At 40.3% G+C, this 16,750-nt stretch overlaps 1 protein-coding gene across 2 annotated transcripts in view; it reads left to right on the top strand.

The window, feature by feature from the left end:
• Positions 1-7,901, top strand: part of LOC101847694 (6-phosphogluconolactonase) — a 10,078-nt gene extending 2,177 nt beyond the window's left edge. For both annotated transcript variants that reach the window (XM_005088776.3, XM_035971439.1), the window contains exons 2-5: positions 2,237-2,437; positions 4,195-4,337; positions 5,197-5,337; positions 7,128-7,901. In XM_005088776.3, the coding sequence (XP_005088833.1) occupies positions 2,237-2,437; positions 4,195-4,337; positions 5,197-5,337; positions 7,128-7,256 (614 nt within the window). In that variant the 3' untranslated portion in view covers positions 7,257-7,901. The remainder of the gene's footprint in view (positions 1-2,236; positions 2,438-4,194; positions 4,338-5,196; positions 5,338-7,127) is intronic.
• The last annotated feature ends 8,849 nt before the right edge of the window (positions 7,902-16,750 follow it).

Genomic DNA, 16,750 nt, shown 5'->3' with positions numbered 1-16,750 from the left:
CCCCCAAAGAATAATGTCTTCTATCTTGCTAGGTTTCTCTCATTCCTGATTGTTGTTAGCTGGTACTGTTGTTTCACTCCTGTCAAAATCGTTTTTGTTTTTAGAGGTTTGGTCATCGACTTTTATCTCCAGTCTCTAGTCGCTAGTTTTACTCTTTCTTTCCCCGGCCACCCTCCCATAGTATAGAGCATTGTTGTGGAGTATGCAGTCTAGGATGATATTGATACCCCCCCGTGTTTTCCTGTAAAAATGGGACCTCGTCCTGAACTTGTCATTTCTCATTTATAATATTATGGATGACATCAGCAGTCCAGTGGTTGGGCTACTGAACTTGTAATGATGAGATTGCAGGTTTTGAGCGTTTGGAGCACTGCTCAGTCCATCGTTTTACGCTTGGGAATGGCACTTCACATGAATTTTCCCATTTGGCTCAGTCCTATAATAAGAGATGGATGGACATTCAATTCGGAGAATGTTGCAAAGGGTGTACATGACCTATAGAATTTGGCATATATATTTAACTTCATAATGTCATTTTGTTAGCTGGTAAGAGGTAGGCCTATATGCTGCTGGTTTGATGTAGATTGATCATCATGATTCAGCGTGTTGGCCAACTGGTGGAAGTTAGAAGAAGAAGGAGTTTCTACTGAGTGTGTCAATGCTTACATTTACATGAATAAAGGCAATTCAATGCCTGTGTGGGCAGTTGACGGGTGCTCTGGTGTGGTTTGCTCCTTCTTTCATATCAAACATCTTTCGTCCTTATCTCTCCTTTTTTGTGTTTGTTACTCTCTTGTAACACTTCTAATCTTCGGCACTTATATGACCTTATTGTGTTGCAAGTGCCGTAAAACTTTTACTAAAACTAAACTTTGCCTACCGGTGGCTTGTTACGTAATGTATAAATTTAGTTATATCATTTATGGTCTTTTTATTAGTCAATTTTTCTGTGGGGCTAAAAAGATCTGAAAGTGGACATGGTTACATTATGTATAAAATTATTAATATTACTTATTATATGATGAGGCAAAGGGAAGAAGATGATGTGAAAACAAAAGGAAAATGCAGATCATAGAGAATGCAGACTTCAATAAACACCATAGTGTTATGGGGATGAATCATCAAAATATTGTCTTTTATTAATTGAATGGGCTGCTGAACAGTAAATTGCTAAGAAGTCCAATAGTATATTTTTATACGTAGTTTCTTTAAGGAACGGTTATTGTTCTCATAGGAGTGAGTTTTGTTGCACTGTGAACAGTATGTTTTGTAACAAAGAATTTCGTTATTCAAGTTACAATGACTTCCTTGTGTTTTATTTGGATCATTAAACCCCCCCCAATTTAAGAACTGAATGCTTCTATTGTTTCATCATGAAAAAGTGGTAGAAATTAGTTTCATTTTTTTCAATAGAGAGAATTGGGTTTAAAGTTATCGTCTTATGGACAGGGACATTGTCCAAATTGTAAATGATATCATCAGGGTATCATCAATCATATTGAATTCAATCATATTGTGCTGAAACTGAAATGATAGTTTTTACCCCTTGATGAAGGAAAGTCTGGCTGGCCGCCCCGACTCAATCAAACGAGTCTGTTTGGCAGTGTGCACTGGGTATTAGATTTATTCAGAATCACGTTTTCTCAATGCTAGTAGGCTACAGGTGTAAAGTATCTGTTCCCAAGGTAAGTGGAAGTGGTCACTGTTTTTCATATATTTTTCCTAATTTACACAGAAGTTATTGTCAACACCATAGTTCACTCAATATTGCGTATTTCAACAAAAAATTGACTATGATGATATACGTAAAAATGGTTATATCTTTCGCAAATAACATAATTTTTTTTTCTCTTAGATTTCTTTGGGAAAACTGATCTGACCAATTTTTAGATCATAGTTTTGATTAAATTAGAATTCAAAAGTATAGATTAAGATTATTCAGAGTTCATACAACGTCCAGTATTTTGATAAATGAAATTTAACACATTTTGACAATTTTTAGGTTGAGTTGTAGGGTCCTACTATATACAGAACCCTTGATATGCAAGCAATGGAAAACTCTGTAAAGCCAAGAATTGTTGATAGTTAACAGTCTTCTGTGTTTTTCTTTTTTCTTGTGAGAAACACAAAATAACTCTCTTCAGCTGGCACATTTCAGAGTCACTGGAGCTATATTTTAATTTGAAAAAAAGATGAGACAACTCTGTAACTGATTTTTTTTTTCCTTCTGTCCTAGGAGGGAGTGCTGCGAAGATGCTTTGTGCTGCCCTGCCAGAGGCTACGACAGATTGGTCAAAGTGGCGTGTTTTCTTTTGTGATGAGCGACATGTGCCATTTGATAATCCAGAGTGTACCTTCTCTTTCTACAAGAACAATTTGATGTCGAAAGTCCCTCTGTCTGATGAGCATATTTTCCCACTGAACCCAAATGTGACAGGTAACACAACAAGTTGCTCTGTGTTTCTTCTTGTTACAACTGTGGCTTTGGTGGCCTAGTGGTTAGGCTCTCGGACTCGCAATCGTAAGGTCGTGGGTTCGAATCCCGCCAGGGGCCTGACGTTGTCCTCACTTTACCCTGGTGGGAATGGGTACCCAGTTATAGACAGCTAAAGATCTTGTCCGTGTGTTTGTTTATTGAGTGCTTATTCAGCTGCATGCACTGTATGCTTTCCGTGAAGCTGAGAATGTTTCTGAGTGTTCTATGGTCTGCTGGGGTAATAATGTTGTAAAGTGCATAGAGCTTGTTGTTGGGCGGGCGTATGGGCTATACAAATTCTATCTATTATTATTAACTGAAAGTAAGATGGGTCTCTTTCTGTTTTTATCTGGAGACTCTTAAATGACCCAAATTTGACATCATGTAGCATTAGTTTCAGCGTGTTCTAACATAACACAACTGAAAATAAGATATAGATCTATATATATGCTTTCTTTTTGGCCAGAGACAGTAAGTCAAGTGAATGGTCTATCTTTACTGAAATATGTTTGCCTATATTGTTTTTCCATTATTGTGGAAATGCTACTACATTTTTTCACATCATAAATTTCATCTAGCAAACCAAGAAAAAAGAAAAAGACATTTTCTGAAGAGGTGAAAGGTTAGATACTATGCCCAGTGCAAATGAATAAATGATTGATTTATTTTCGAGTGATTTGGAAAAACGAAAAAAACCCTGTAGTATTGTAAGATGCCTTCTGATGATTTTGCTCCAAATTCCAGTGACAGCTTTATCTGGACACTCTAGAAATTGATTCATTATGTGTGGAAATCTGCGTGGTGTGGGGGGTGTTAAGATTATATGGACAATCATGTTGTTCATGAAGATTTTTTTACGCAGTTAAAGTAAAGTATATCCTCTGTGCCTTTGCGTATCACAAAGATTGGAGGGGGCTCTTGTGGTCTAGAGGTTACAGTGTTCACCTGTCGTACAATAGGTCCCGGGTTCGAAACTGGACCTCGATGGAAAATTTTGTTCTCTAAAATTTGGTCCTTGCACTTCCTTTCCTACTCTCTAACCATGTTCTGTTGTATGCTTTCACTTCCTCTTTCTGCCCCCCCCCCCCCCCTTTGCCCCCTCCTCTGGGCTCCTGACTCTTTCTGCAGCCTTTCTGCTGCTACTCCTTGGCTCCTTACTGCTGTCTTTCAGCCACACTCCTGTTCTTATGGTAGGTAAGATGTAACACCTAGCCTTCTTGGATAAGAGTGAAAATTCTCAGAAGTCACGTGTGCAAGTTGCACACGTTATAGATCCCTTGGTGGTCCTAAAATTGATAAGAGTAGGCTTCAGCCGCCACCCGGGCTGAATTCAAAATTCCTACCAAACTAAAAATGTTTAATTTGTCCCGCGCACCCACATGACCTTATGCTGTTGCGAGCGCAGTAAAACACTTACTTAAACAAACAAACAAAGATCGGAGCCTAATATTTCCTGTTCCTGAAAGAAGTAGCTGATAGCAAACTTATTGTGACCATTCATCATCACCCCGGGATCTGCACACTAGGTCAAGCATGTTCAGAATGTGGGAAGGGAAATCTGCATGATGAGAGGGGGGGGGGGGGGGTGTCAAGATTATATGGAGAATCATGTTGTTCACAAGGATTTTTTTTTCGCAGTTTAAGTAAAGTATATCCTCTGTGCCTTTGTGTTGTAATATTGATATTTTTATATTTTCTTTCTTTGTCCATATTTCCAGTTGCTGAAGCGGCGGATCTATATATTGAGAAACTCCGCAGTGTGTTCCCGGGCAATTCTCTGCCTAGGTTTGACCTACTGGTTCTGGGTATGGGCCCGGACGGTCACACTTGTAGCCTGTTCCCAGGCCACCCCCTCCTCAATGTGAGTAGATAATTCTGACCCTCTCCTCAATGTGAGTAGATATTTTCTGACCATCCTCTCCTCAATGTGAGTAGATAATCTCTGACCATCCTCTCCTCAATGTGAGTAGATAATCTCTGGCCATCCTCTCCTCAATGTGAGTATATAATCTCTGACCATCCTTAATGTCAGTAGATAATATCTGACCATCCTCAGTTTGAGTAGATAATTTCTGACCATCTTCTCATCAATGTGAGTAGATCATCTCTGACCATCCTAAATTTGAGTAGATAATCTCTGACCATCCTTAATGTCAGTAGATAATCTCTGACTATCCTCTCCTCACTGTGAGTAGATAATCTCTGACCATCCCCGGTGTGAGTAGATAATCTCTGACTATCCTCTCCTCACTGTGAGTAGATAATCTCTGACCATCCTCTCCTCACTGTGAGTAGATAATCTCTGACCATCTTCCCCTCAATGTGAGTAGATAATCTCTGACCATCCCTGGTGTGAGTAGATAATCTCTGACCATCCTTAATGTCAGTAGATAATCTCTGACTATCCTCTCCTCACTGTGAGTAGATAATCTCTGACCATCTTCCCCTCAATGTGAGTAGATAATCTCTGACCATCCTTGGTGTGAGTAGATAATCTCTGACAATCCCCAGTGTGAGTAGATAATCTCTGACCATCTTCCCCTCAATGTGAGTAGATAATCTCTGACCATCCGTTATGTCAGTAGATAATCTCTGACCATCTTCCCCTCAATGTGAGTAGATAATCTCTGACCATCCTCTCCTCACAGCTTTGAGTAGATCATATCAACATTTGTGTATGGTGTAACCTCCCCACCTCTCCTCACCTCTCCTCACCCCAGGAGACCAGCAGGATTACAGCGGCCATTAGCGACTCTCCCAAACCCCCACCGTGTCGAGTGACCTTGACCTACCCAGTGATTAACAACGCTGCTTGTGCCGTGTTCGCTTCCTGTGGCGCTGCCAAAGCAGACATCGTACAGGTGAGGCGTTGTCAGATCAGGAAAATTCTATTGTGACAGGTGATATCTTTAGATGTAGCGCAGTCAGCGTAATTTGTCCATGTCAGGCCGTGTCTATATGTGAGTGTGCCTCGAGAGAGGGTATGTGAGTGCGCCTGGAGAACGGCCCCAGTTGTCGGCAGAGGTATTATTGAGCTTGGAAGTGAAAAGACCAGTAAAGTGGAGGAAAATGTAGTTTCTTGAGAAAAAGTATGCCGGGCCATTCCTACATAATTAGGTCTAAAATTAAAAGATTTTTATTTTTTAACAAAACTACACACTACTAGTCTGTGTCACAAAATGTGCCACGCTTACTAAACCAATCAAAATATTGAAATGTTTTGGAAGTCAGCATGTTCAGCATTGATTTTACGATGAAAACGTGTCCTTTTTTATATACTATTAGCCTATAGATACCATGTCATATGTAAATAAAACCAGAAAACTGTGAAGTTTTTTTCTTAAAACCCTGATTTTTTTATTTTCGACACTTTTAAGTCGACCTATGTATTGAGGATAGGGATAGGGACCAAAATTCATCAGAGTCCTCTCTCCTTGAGGGATGTGGGTATCTGATGCTGAAGGAGTGGAGGGGAGGGATGAAGATGCTTGGGAGGGGGGCAGGAATGTCCATGAGTGGAGTGGGGACTGGTGTGGAGTAGTGTTGGGCGGTACTAGCGAAACCCAGTGTCGACACTTTCTCGGTACTGGGCGCCGAGAACCGCCAGTACCAGCACCGGTACTGGGAGTGACACCAGTAGGTGACGTCACAGACTTTGCGTCTTGCATCTCACGCCACGATCACCCCCACACACACGTCAGAATTGGAGAGGCGAAATGTGACGCTAAATACTTTGAAGTTTACTGCTGCGCGGGATAACACTCTGCCTGCAGAATTTTTAGAATAATTATCGCCGCTACAAATTTATTTCATTTTCGGAATCAGCGTATCAAAATACACAAAGTGGCTTGCGTGGAACCTGATTTGATGAAATTGTAAAATTGAAGCAAATTTGGTTTTTGATTGTCAATTTTGAATCTGAAGTCATGTATCAAGGTCACCAGCTGTGTTGTGTGCATCTGACGTCACAGCTGCTAGGCCAAGGCCTAGGCCTACACCGGAGATGCCTATACACAGCACACTTCCGGTGGCCTGGTTAAAAAAAACGTTGGTGTCGGCCTATACGTTCTTACTCTCTGAGCGTTTAGGTGTCGGCTCGTTCCCAGAGCCAGTACTAACTGTTGGTATCGGCTCCTTCCCAGAGGCGGTACTGGAGGCCAGGTGCCGGTACTGACACCTCTTACGGTAGAACCGGGAGTTCCAGTACTGGGTACCGGTACCTACCCATCCCTTGTGTGGAGGAGGAAGAGGGTGGGAAGCAAAAGGAGGGAGAGGATTCTGTCTCTTCCTCACACTCAATGCACTAAATTTGTTTTAATTCCGTTTAAACACCCTAAGGTTCTGTAAAACGTAGAACCTGCAACTTGACGTCCATCTCCATAAAACGGACACTAGGTTGTCTTGGCATCAACTTCTAAACATATCCCCCAAACCTTCCCCAAATGGTGAAAAAAAAGAGAGCCCCCCCCCCCCCCCCCCAGGTTTTCTGAATTATGGGGGCGTAAAACTTTTACTGTGACTGCCAATATAAAATTCTTTGAGCTTTTTCTGTAATGTAATTTAGGAGGCGTTTACTGCCGTTATGAAGTACAATGTATTTTCTTTCCCTCTAGCTAAAAAATTAACAAGTGTTTTTTTTTTCCGTTTCCAGCAAGTTCTGGAGGGAAAATCAGAAGAGCCTCTGCCTGCTGCAAGAGTGAAGCCCACCAACGGAGAAGTGATCTGGATCTTGGACAAAGGTGCAGCTGCAAAACTCACGTCTGCCAACCAAAAGCTGTGATGTCAAAATGAGGCTTGGTTCTTTTATTATTTTTTTTCTTCTGTTTTTTTAAAACCATTTTATTGGAAGATTTTGCATCATGTCATTGACAGATTTTCTTTCTTTTTTTTGTTGACAATGTCGTATATTTTTTTTCAACAAAAAAATGAGGGACCATTTTCGAGAAAGTTTTGTGCTAGAACTAGTAACACTGTTTATATATATGCTGTTCAGCAAAACTTCTTTCGCCAATGGCTGAAGATGTGCAACTGAACTGTCAAAAGTTGAAGAAGCACAAAACCCTTGTAGAGAAATAATTGTTTCTAGTTTATAATAGATCTTATGTTTTTGTCATTAATGTTTCTCTTGCACTGTATGCCATGGTAGGGAGATGAAAAGGAGGGGGGGGGGGGGGTGTGTTGATTAAAAAAAAAGAAAAAAAAAGAAATATTGCAGGTGTGGTTTAGGTTTGTAAATTCCAAAATCCTTTTAAGATTGTGTTCTTTCTGATTGTATACAACTGTCATTTTGTTTCCTATATTGTGATAGTATTGGCTGTTGACTAATCATCTTGGGGTATTTTTTTTCAACAATTTTGTTTGATGTATATGTAAGACTGTGGAAAACCGTTTTGAATGATGATAATAAAAAGTATGAGAAAAGTAAGATTTGGACCATTCTTCCAGTTTTTTAATTTTAAGTTTGAGTTTGTATGATACAGCAGCTGTACGTGTCGATTTGCTGTCGTTAAAGAACAGTGATAGGCAACATCATGTTCCTCAGCTTATGCTATTTAACCCAATGGACCAGAGACTCCGATATATTGGGGTGCAGCTAAACTATCCATGCCACCGAAACCCCAATATTTGGGGGTTTGGGGTGACCTGTTTAGATCTCGCTCCTACCCAGAAGTAGACTGAGACTGGCAAAATAAGTAGCAGTACTGGAGGTAGGAGAGAAGGAACAATTTTATTACTTTATTTGTGTTTTTGCATGAGTGCTAATGGAATACATGTACTAATAGCATGCCTAGTTTTCTTGAATTTTGCTTGGGGGCCCAGGGAGGGGGGGAGGATTTTTTAGGCCTGGGAGGCAAAGGTTCATTGGGTTGAAAAGAAGGATACCGTTTAGCTGTTTATGATAAGAGTTCCTGTTTCAAAGAAACTGATTGCTATAATACTGATGTTTTGAGGCATAGACACATATCTGACAAAACTGAGATTTTTGTTTTTTTTGGTTTGTTAAAGTAGCCCCCTATCCTTCATGTGTCGAAGGCAGGACAATGTATCTTCATCCGAAATAGATCCAGTAGTTTTCACTGTGGTAGAGCTTCATAAGGGACTGATTCCAATCCCCTTGTTGATGTCCGAGTGATATACATGTATGGATATATACATGTATGTATATTTCCATGTAATCATGTTTAGAAGCATTCATAACTGTAAATAGGCTTGGCGTCAAAAGTTTTTGCATTTTATTAATTAAAAAATCTGAAATGGGCAGTTGCGTCACACTGCCTTTGAATGAAAGAATAGTATATAGGGATATAACAATGTAAACTCTTTTCTCTATTAACCTAAAGTACATGTGTATATATCCCTAGTTTAAAAGAAACCTTAGTACTGTAAAGTTCGGACCGTAAGCCGCGACTTTTTCCCACTGCTTTAAACCCCATAACTTATACAAAGATGCGGTTTATTTGCTGATTTTTCCGACCGCAGGAACGTCACTCCCTTATTCTTAGCATACACCTAAAACTTAAATATTAAAAAGATGACGTATGTGAGGCATCATGGTGAAATCAGGCGCTCATAAAAATAATGAAATCAACCAGGGCGTCTGTAAGCGTTGTCTACTGACCAGAAAGCACGTCCTCAATGGGGTCGGGGTAAAACAAGGAAGGTGCGCCATTGGCTGACTCGTGGTGCATTGTACAGCCAGTCGACTTTGGATGAGCTAATGTTGTGCGCCGGGGGAGTGAAAAAAAGTAATAGATCAACTCATCGGAAGCTTAAACTTAACCATTGGGATCTGTTTAAAGAAGAAGGGGTGCTGGGAGCCGAGAAAAAAGATCGACGGAATCAAAGATCAACTCATCCGAGGTTAGTTTTTGTTTTAGTAAGGTTTTACGGCGCTCGCTTGCAATTGCATACGGTCAAGGGGTGGATGTCAATAGAGAAGTCCAAACAGAGAATCAGGCTTACTGTGCTCACCTCTCTCTAGCCTCAACAGCACAAAGTCTGCTTCAACTATCAAGGCACCCGGAATAGCAGTTCACTAGAGAGTGACAAACATACAAATATTACAAAAGAAGTAGAGGAAAAATGACGATTATGATAATGAGGAAAGAAAAGGCAACAATTCCCCCTATGTTGTTCCTGCACAGTATGATCATGACATCGATAAATCAGCCCATTTACAATTCTACTGTGCATAAGAACATGTTAATATCCCTCCTTTGGGAATGGCCTAAAGACAACTTCTGTCAGTAGCACTGCCTTGGCTATCCGGGGTTTAAACTTAACCATTGGGACCTGTGTAAAGAAGAAGAGGTGCTGGATCAACTGGACCGAAGATCAACACAAGCGGAGTCGACTCTACACTCTACTTTGTATTGCGATGGGTGAGGATTAGGATGAGGCTCTCCTATCAAACATCTGTCGTCCTAATCTCTCCTCCTTCTTTTTTGTATATGTTAATTGTTACTCTCTTGTAACACATCAACTAGTCTTCAGCACAATCCACAAACAGGGCTTCTTAATAAGGTTGTTTGGCACGTTTTCAAAGCCCCCCCCCCCCTTCTCTAATTTAATTGAGTCATGTCCCTTTGTTAGTAAAAACGTGCCTTTTGTTGTCATTATTGTTGCTGTTGTTGTGTTAATCCCCCCCCCCCCTTTTTTTGTACATTGAAAGCTATTTTTAGGCATATATCGGAACTAATGGCTCGGCCCTGTTGAAGCTGAACGTTCAAGTCGTTTTCTGGTACAGGCCTATTTTACGATAACCTTACGCAGTGGTGTCTTGCCGGGTGGAGCAATTGAAGCTGCAACCCCACCTGATTTGACAATGACAATGACAATCTTTATTCATCTCGCAGGGAGAAATTTGTCTTGGTCGTTAACAATGGCAGCAGACGTTACAAAAGTTAGACTTAAAGGTGCACTCACGCAAACGCACAACAAGACAGGACATTAGGCCAAGTAAATAGGTAAACCGGGGCAATTCCACCCACTTTGGACAATTTTAAGGGACAAAACTCTGCAAGTCATTTGAGGAGAGTTTTGCCACTCATGATTATTGAGCTACATCCCCTGGACTTCCTTTTCCTATTTCATTTTCTTTTGAACCTGTGGATGTTGAACAGCAGCCTTCTTAAAGAGCATCCTCAAGCATCAGCAAAGTAAGTAGACCTAACGTACTTTTTGATGCTAGACCTTGTGTATTTATGGTGGATGAAAGTCTAAAGTATCTTTTAATGAAGTGTTTATTTGTCTTCATTTTATGCACCAATAAAGCCATTATAAAAGAAAATTCTTCTGTTATGGTCATGGATCTACATAGTAGAGTTGGGGTAAATCCACCCACTTGGTGGGTGGATTTTCACAACCATACTTTCTTCGCATTGATTGTAAGTTATGATCTTCTCTTAAGTATTTAACCTCCTATTAGTTCATTCATAGCAACCTACAAGTAAAATGTTGGCCATTAAACTTCATTATTATATTGGGGCAATTCCACCCACCTGGTGGGTGGATTTACCCCAGATAATGTTGAGCATAAATTTATAACAATTTTGACTATTTTTTTAACAGAATGTTGAGGAATTATGTAAAGAAGAGAGCGCCATACAGCAAGGAGGCAATGCAGAATGCAATCGCAGCTGTGCAGTCTGGTACAATGGGTTGCCATCAACCTCATCAACACCTGCACCGTCGAGGCCAGTGACCCCAGTGGAACCAGCAACTAGACCCAGCATATTAATAAAGGACTTTTTACTTTTTTATTAAAAAAAATTCCCCTATGTTACACCCCAAGAGAGAAAAAACCAACCGGAAAACTGTTAAACGCCAGTATGGCGAAAGTTTGACCAGTTTTGAGTACATTCATTCAAAGAATAACAGAGGAGGAGGAGGAGGAGGAGAAGAAGAAAAGGAAAAAGGGAAAAGGAAAAGGAAAAGGAAGGCCTTCTGTTCCCACCAGAACCAAGGTAAAGAAAACAACAGTTGTGGACTCCCGTCTCAGAGTCTGAAATTGATGACGATAGTCGCGACAAGGACTGTGCTGCCTCAAAGATGCCAGAAAGACAGTGGTGATGATGACAGTGATAGTAGTGACTAGTGACAAACCCGCAGGAAACCAGAGAGAAATGTTTTTGAAAGTTTTGTCATTCATTGAAGTATGTTGAACATGTTTGATCAGAATTTTGTAGGTGGGTGGAATTTCCCCGATTAAAGTGCTTACAATTTTTTTGGGTTAAAACTCTATTTCTTGAATAGAATTAGTCAGAATTGTCTAATGTTATGTTTATGTTGAATGTTATGTTCAGAGTATAATTTGTTGCAAATTCTAGTCAGATATCACAATTAGGTAGTGCATGAGAGTGATTTAAGCAAAGTTGTGGGTGGAATTGCCCCGGTTCACCCATGTCTCACGGGCTGGGACAACCTGCTCCGTAAAACATTCTCTCTCTCTCTCTCTCTCTCTCTCTCTCTCTCTCTCTCTCTCTCTCTCTGTTTCATTTGTAGCACTGTATGTTCAGTAACCTCACTGCAGTTGGTACGAACGAATTTCTATATTCTGTCTGTTTTTGCTTTTTTGGAAATGTATCGTTTACTGCGGGTCGATAGTTGAAATTCCGATGTCAGTGGGTGGCTATGGTCACTAAGCATTATTTCCGCCTTTTTTTTTAGAACGTTTGTCTTGTGCAGATATTCAAAGTTACTTAGGTCTCTACCAATTGTTCTTGATGCCTTTCTTATCAACTTGTTTATTTTTATAATGTGCTGCCTTCCCAGATTGCTACCATTGCAAGTGATACCAAAATTTATAAAAATTTCTATTGCGGTGGTGTAGAAAATCTGAAGGATGGATGGATTCAGATTGAAAGACTTTAGTTTCCTCAGAAAGTACAGCCTCTGATTTACCTTTTTAACGATATTGTTTACGTGGTTTTGCTATTTTTGCTTCACGAAAAAGTTACTTCTCTGGTTAAAATCTAAAAGAAACATTTCACAAGATTTTTTTAAAAGGACAAAAACATGGTAATGTATTCCAATAAAAAGCTAAATTTCTCAATCACCCAAACGAAATTTCAGAGGAAAAATAACTCGAAAAATGGTCTGATTGGCCTAGGTGTCTACTGCTATAAAATTTACTTCGACTATATTGAGTTACGTCTAATCAGGTGCTCTTCCGTCGGGAAAAAAATGCAATTTCATTGGTTTTGTCCCTTAAGCCCCGGCGCTTATAGTTATAAATAAGTTCCCACTGGCTGAACATCACCGGGTTATTGACATTGCATGGCTCAAGGCCGAGACAAAGCAACTGATTGTTCTGTGTTAGGTTAGGCTCGGAGTCTGAAGCCTTCCCACAAGCTGAACATCACTAGGATATTGAACTGAGTCGATAGTGCCGTAAAACACCTACCCAAACAAGGAAACTAAACAAACAAACAAACAAACATTGTATTGACCTTGCATAGCTCAAGGCCGAGACAAAAAGCAACTGATACATGTAGTTCTACGTTAGGCTCGGAGGCTGAAGCTGCACTGTGTCACGTGATTATGCATCGCGATTTATTGATTTTATTGTTTGTCCTACAATGCAGCAATGTATGGTGTAGAATACTTATATTCAGAAATTCGCTTTAGATCTACATGTAGTTCTTATTTCATGAAGCTAAGCTCAGTCAAGAGACTTGGACCACGTCAAACAACAGAATCTACGTGTCCTGTTGGGGATGGAAAACAAAAGGGATACAAATATATATATATATATATTTATTTTAATCATGAATAGTTTATCATGAAGGATGCACCCTTCAACAACGACGACGATAACAACAACAACAACAACAACAACAACAACAACAACAAGGTCATCGGCAAATTTGCAAGTATAAAAACCTAATGACACGAATCATAAGTACATGTGTCAAGTATAAAGACTCATACGTGGATCCATTTTTCTGGTTTCAAACGAGGTATTATAATTTTTTTGAATCTATTTATGTTTTCACATTTTTAAAATATTTTTTTTGTGTGCAAGCGTAGATCTATTCTACTGTCTTTTATAGTCATTGTCCATCCTTTATAATCTGAGTGAAATAGCGTCTGTGGCCTGTGGTTAGGCTGCAGGACCCGTAATCGTGAGATTGTGGGTTCGAAGGTTCGTGCCTCAGCTCTGTCCCACGTTGTGTCCTTCCTTAGGAAAGACACTTTACAAGAATTTCCCATTTGGCTCGGTCCTTCCGAAGATAGACGTTAAACTCGGAGGTCCCGCCTCTTAAATAATCTATTAATGTTGATATGGCTGTTAAACGTATACAGTGGGTGTCGCATTCAACGAGGTTGCGGACCGGCTTGTTGTCCTCGTTGGATCCGACCTCTTGTTGAGCGTGACTAAGGCTAAAGTAAAGAAAGGAGACAAGTTATTATATTACACGATGTACCAAATCCAGTAATTAAAACAGTTGTTCCCCTTGATGACGAACATCTCAAACAGCATCAGTGTTTGCGTGTTTGAGGGAGGCACATTAGATCTAGCAATACAATGTGTTAGGAATGGAGGATAGGCCTTGTGTTTCGCGTGAGACGGAGAGAAAGGAGACAAATTCTTGGCTTTTGGGGCCGCTAATTGCTTTTATTTGGTTATCGCGACCTCGTTAAAAGCGACTTCAGTCTGTTCGCAAACTCGTTGGAGCTGACGTTCATTTACAAGAGAAATATAGAGGAAAAATCGGGGATTGAGGATTGCCTCGTTGGAGCCGACTTCTTGTTGAACGTGACCTCGTTGAATGCGACACCCACTGTACCATTTCATAATTTTCTAAATCTGAGTGATCTCAATGTTTGGTCACGGTAAGCCCCGCTTTCTTTACATCCCACCCAAGGAGTAAACTCCTTGATCCCACCCGGCATCAGAATCAGAGACCGTACGTTGTTGAAAGACGTGTTTTTAAAATACGCACTTTGTACTAGACAGACATAAAACCAAGAGCCTAACTATTATATACAGACGTCGGTTAACAACAATGAGGCAACAGGTAAAATAATCGAGGAAAAAATAACCAAAGTTTTGTGTTTATTTAACGAAAAGGACACGTGAACACACAAATAGTTTATAAAAATGCGTAGTAGATTGTGTAAGGGTGCGAGTACCGGTAATTTTCTTTTCAAGTCGGTTACGGCCAAAGCACAAAGGATAGATCTCTATATAAGAAGGGGGGAAAAGCAAAAGCAACGAAAGGAACAGCACAAAATAAAACTAATAATCTTGGGCTTGATTTCACCAGTGCCGAACAAAAAGAAATTGCTTGTTGTTGTCTTTGTATGGATCTACATGTCGCCCCTTCCACCGGCACCTTCTCTTTGTAGATGTAGTTCTGGGAAGTATTCGCTGCGGTTCACTAATCAGCAGATTGGAACACTTTGACATGGTCCATCTCGTTTCTCAGATCGTCGATTTTTTAAAGGACAAACCAATATAATATAAAGCAAAACTTCTCGAACCATTTGCCGTCTGCGGCCTAGTGGTTAGCTGCCAGACCCGTAATCGTGAGATTGTGGGTTCGGGGGTTCGTGCCTCAACTCGGTCCGACGTTGTGTCCATAGGAAACTTTACATGGATTTGCCATTTGGCTCGGTCCTTTCGGAGACGTACGTTAAAGTCGGAGGTCTCGCCTCTTAAATAACCTATTAATGTTGATAGGGGTGTTAAACGTATACCATTTCACAGTTTTCTAAATCTGAGTGATCTCAATGTTTTGGTCACGGCAAGCCCGCCCTCTTTACAACCCACCAGGCATCAGTGACCGTGCGTTGTTGAAAGACGTGTTGTTAAATGCCCTCCGTACCAGACAGACATAGAACCAAGAAGAGCCTAACCATTATATACAGACGCCAGTTAACAACAATGGCGCAACAGGTAAAATAATAGAGAAAAAACAACCCAGCAACCAAAGTTTTGTGTTTATTTAACGAAAAGGACACGTTGACACACAAATAGTTTATAAAAAAAAAGGGTAGCAGATTGTGTAAAGGTGCGAATAATTTTCTTTTCAAGTCTGTTGCGGCCAAAGCACAAATAGGATAGATCTAGAATATAAGAAGGGGAAAAAAAACAAAAGCAACGAAAGGAACAGCACAAAATAAATATAATAATAATCTTGGGCTTGATTTCATCGGTGCCGAACCAAAGGAGTTGCTTGTTGTTGTTGTCTTTGTATTTGAATAGATCTACATGTCGTCCCTTCTACCGGCCCCGTCTCTTTGCAGATCTAGTTCTGGGAAGTATGCTCAGCGCGGCTCATTAATCAGAAGACGGGAACACTTTGGCATGGTCCATCTCATGTATCAGATCGTCGAACGCAGGCTGAGGTGAGAAATCACCGCCAAGCACAAAATCCACCTGAAACAATGTCGATGGGATGATATTTCGGTGTTTTTCGATTAAAAAATAATTTTTGAGGGGATAGGGTGTGTGGTTCATATGCTGTTTTGTTTTGTTTTGTTTGTTGTTGTTGTTGTTTGTTGTTGTTGTTGTTTTTTTAATGTTTTTTTTTTTTTTTTTTTTTGGGGGGGGGGTTGTTTTTTGGGTTTTTTCAGTCTTTGTTTTGCTATATATTATATTGGTGGCAGGTTTAAGTTTAACCTAAGTTTGAGAACAGAGAAGCATAGCAATACACAATGACGGGTACATAGTGCATAGAAAAAGCAAGACGTGCAGATTTGTTTGAGTAAACAAAAGCATATCGACTCGGTAACGGTAGGCCAACATCGACTTGGGCTGGGCGAGTTACCCGGGTAGTTATCTGAGTGCCCGGTAAAGAGCTCAAAATCGGCTATTCGGGTATTGGTGTCGGGTACCCGAGTTTTCTACTCCTTCGTTAAATTCTATGCAAATGCACTTAAATTACATTCCTTCTTTCGAACCTTAATAAGTAATGAGTACTTACCTATTCTGAGCTCTGTCAAAGATCATACACAATAGATCTACACGCTCTCTTGACTCTCAGTCTTAGTAGATACAGTAGGCTACTCGATATTGGCCAATCCAATATCGATTAGTGCCCACCAATATTCGTTCTGATATGACTGACCCCCTCTTTCCCAGTCCAGCACGAGCACTATGTTTTGCTGTTTGTATTCCTTTCCTTTTGTTTAATTCGTTGACTTCATTGAAAGTTCTGTTAAACCCATTGTTTGAATTCCCCATTTTTGCGTACGCTTACCTTGTTGTGTCCAATTTGTGTTGATTTTGAAAATAAAATAAAATTGCCCCCCCCCCCAAAAAGA

Source organism: Aplysia californica, unplaced genomic scaffold (assembly GCF_000002075.1).
Source record: "Aplysia californica isolate F4 #8 unplaced genomic scaffold, AplCal3.0 scaffold00001, whole genome shotgun sequence".
Lineage (NCBI taxonomy): Eukaryota > Metazoa > Mollusca > Gastropoda > Aplysiida > Aplysiidae > Aplysia > Aplysia californica.
The sequence above is the reverse complement of the archived record's forward strand: the minus strand, read 5'-3'. Positions and strand labels throughout refer to the sequence as shown.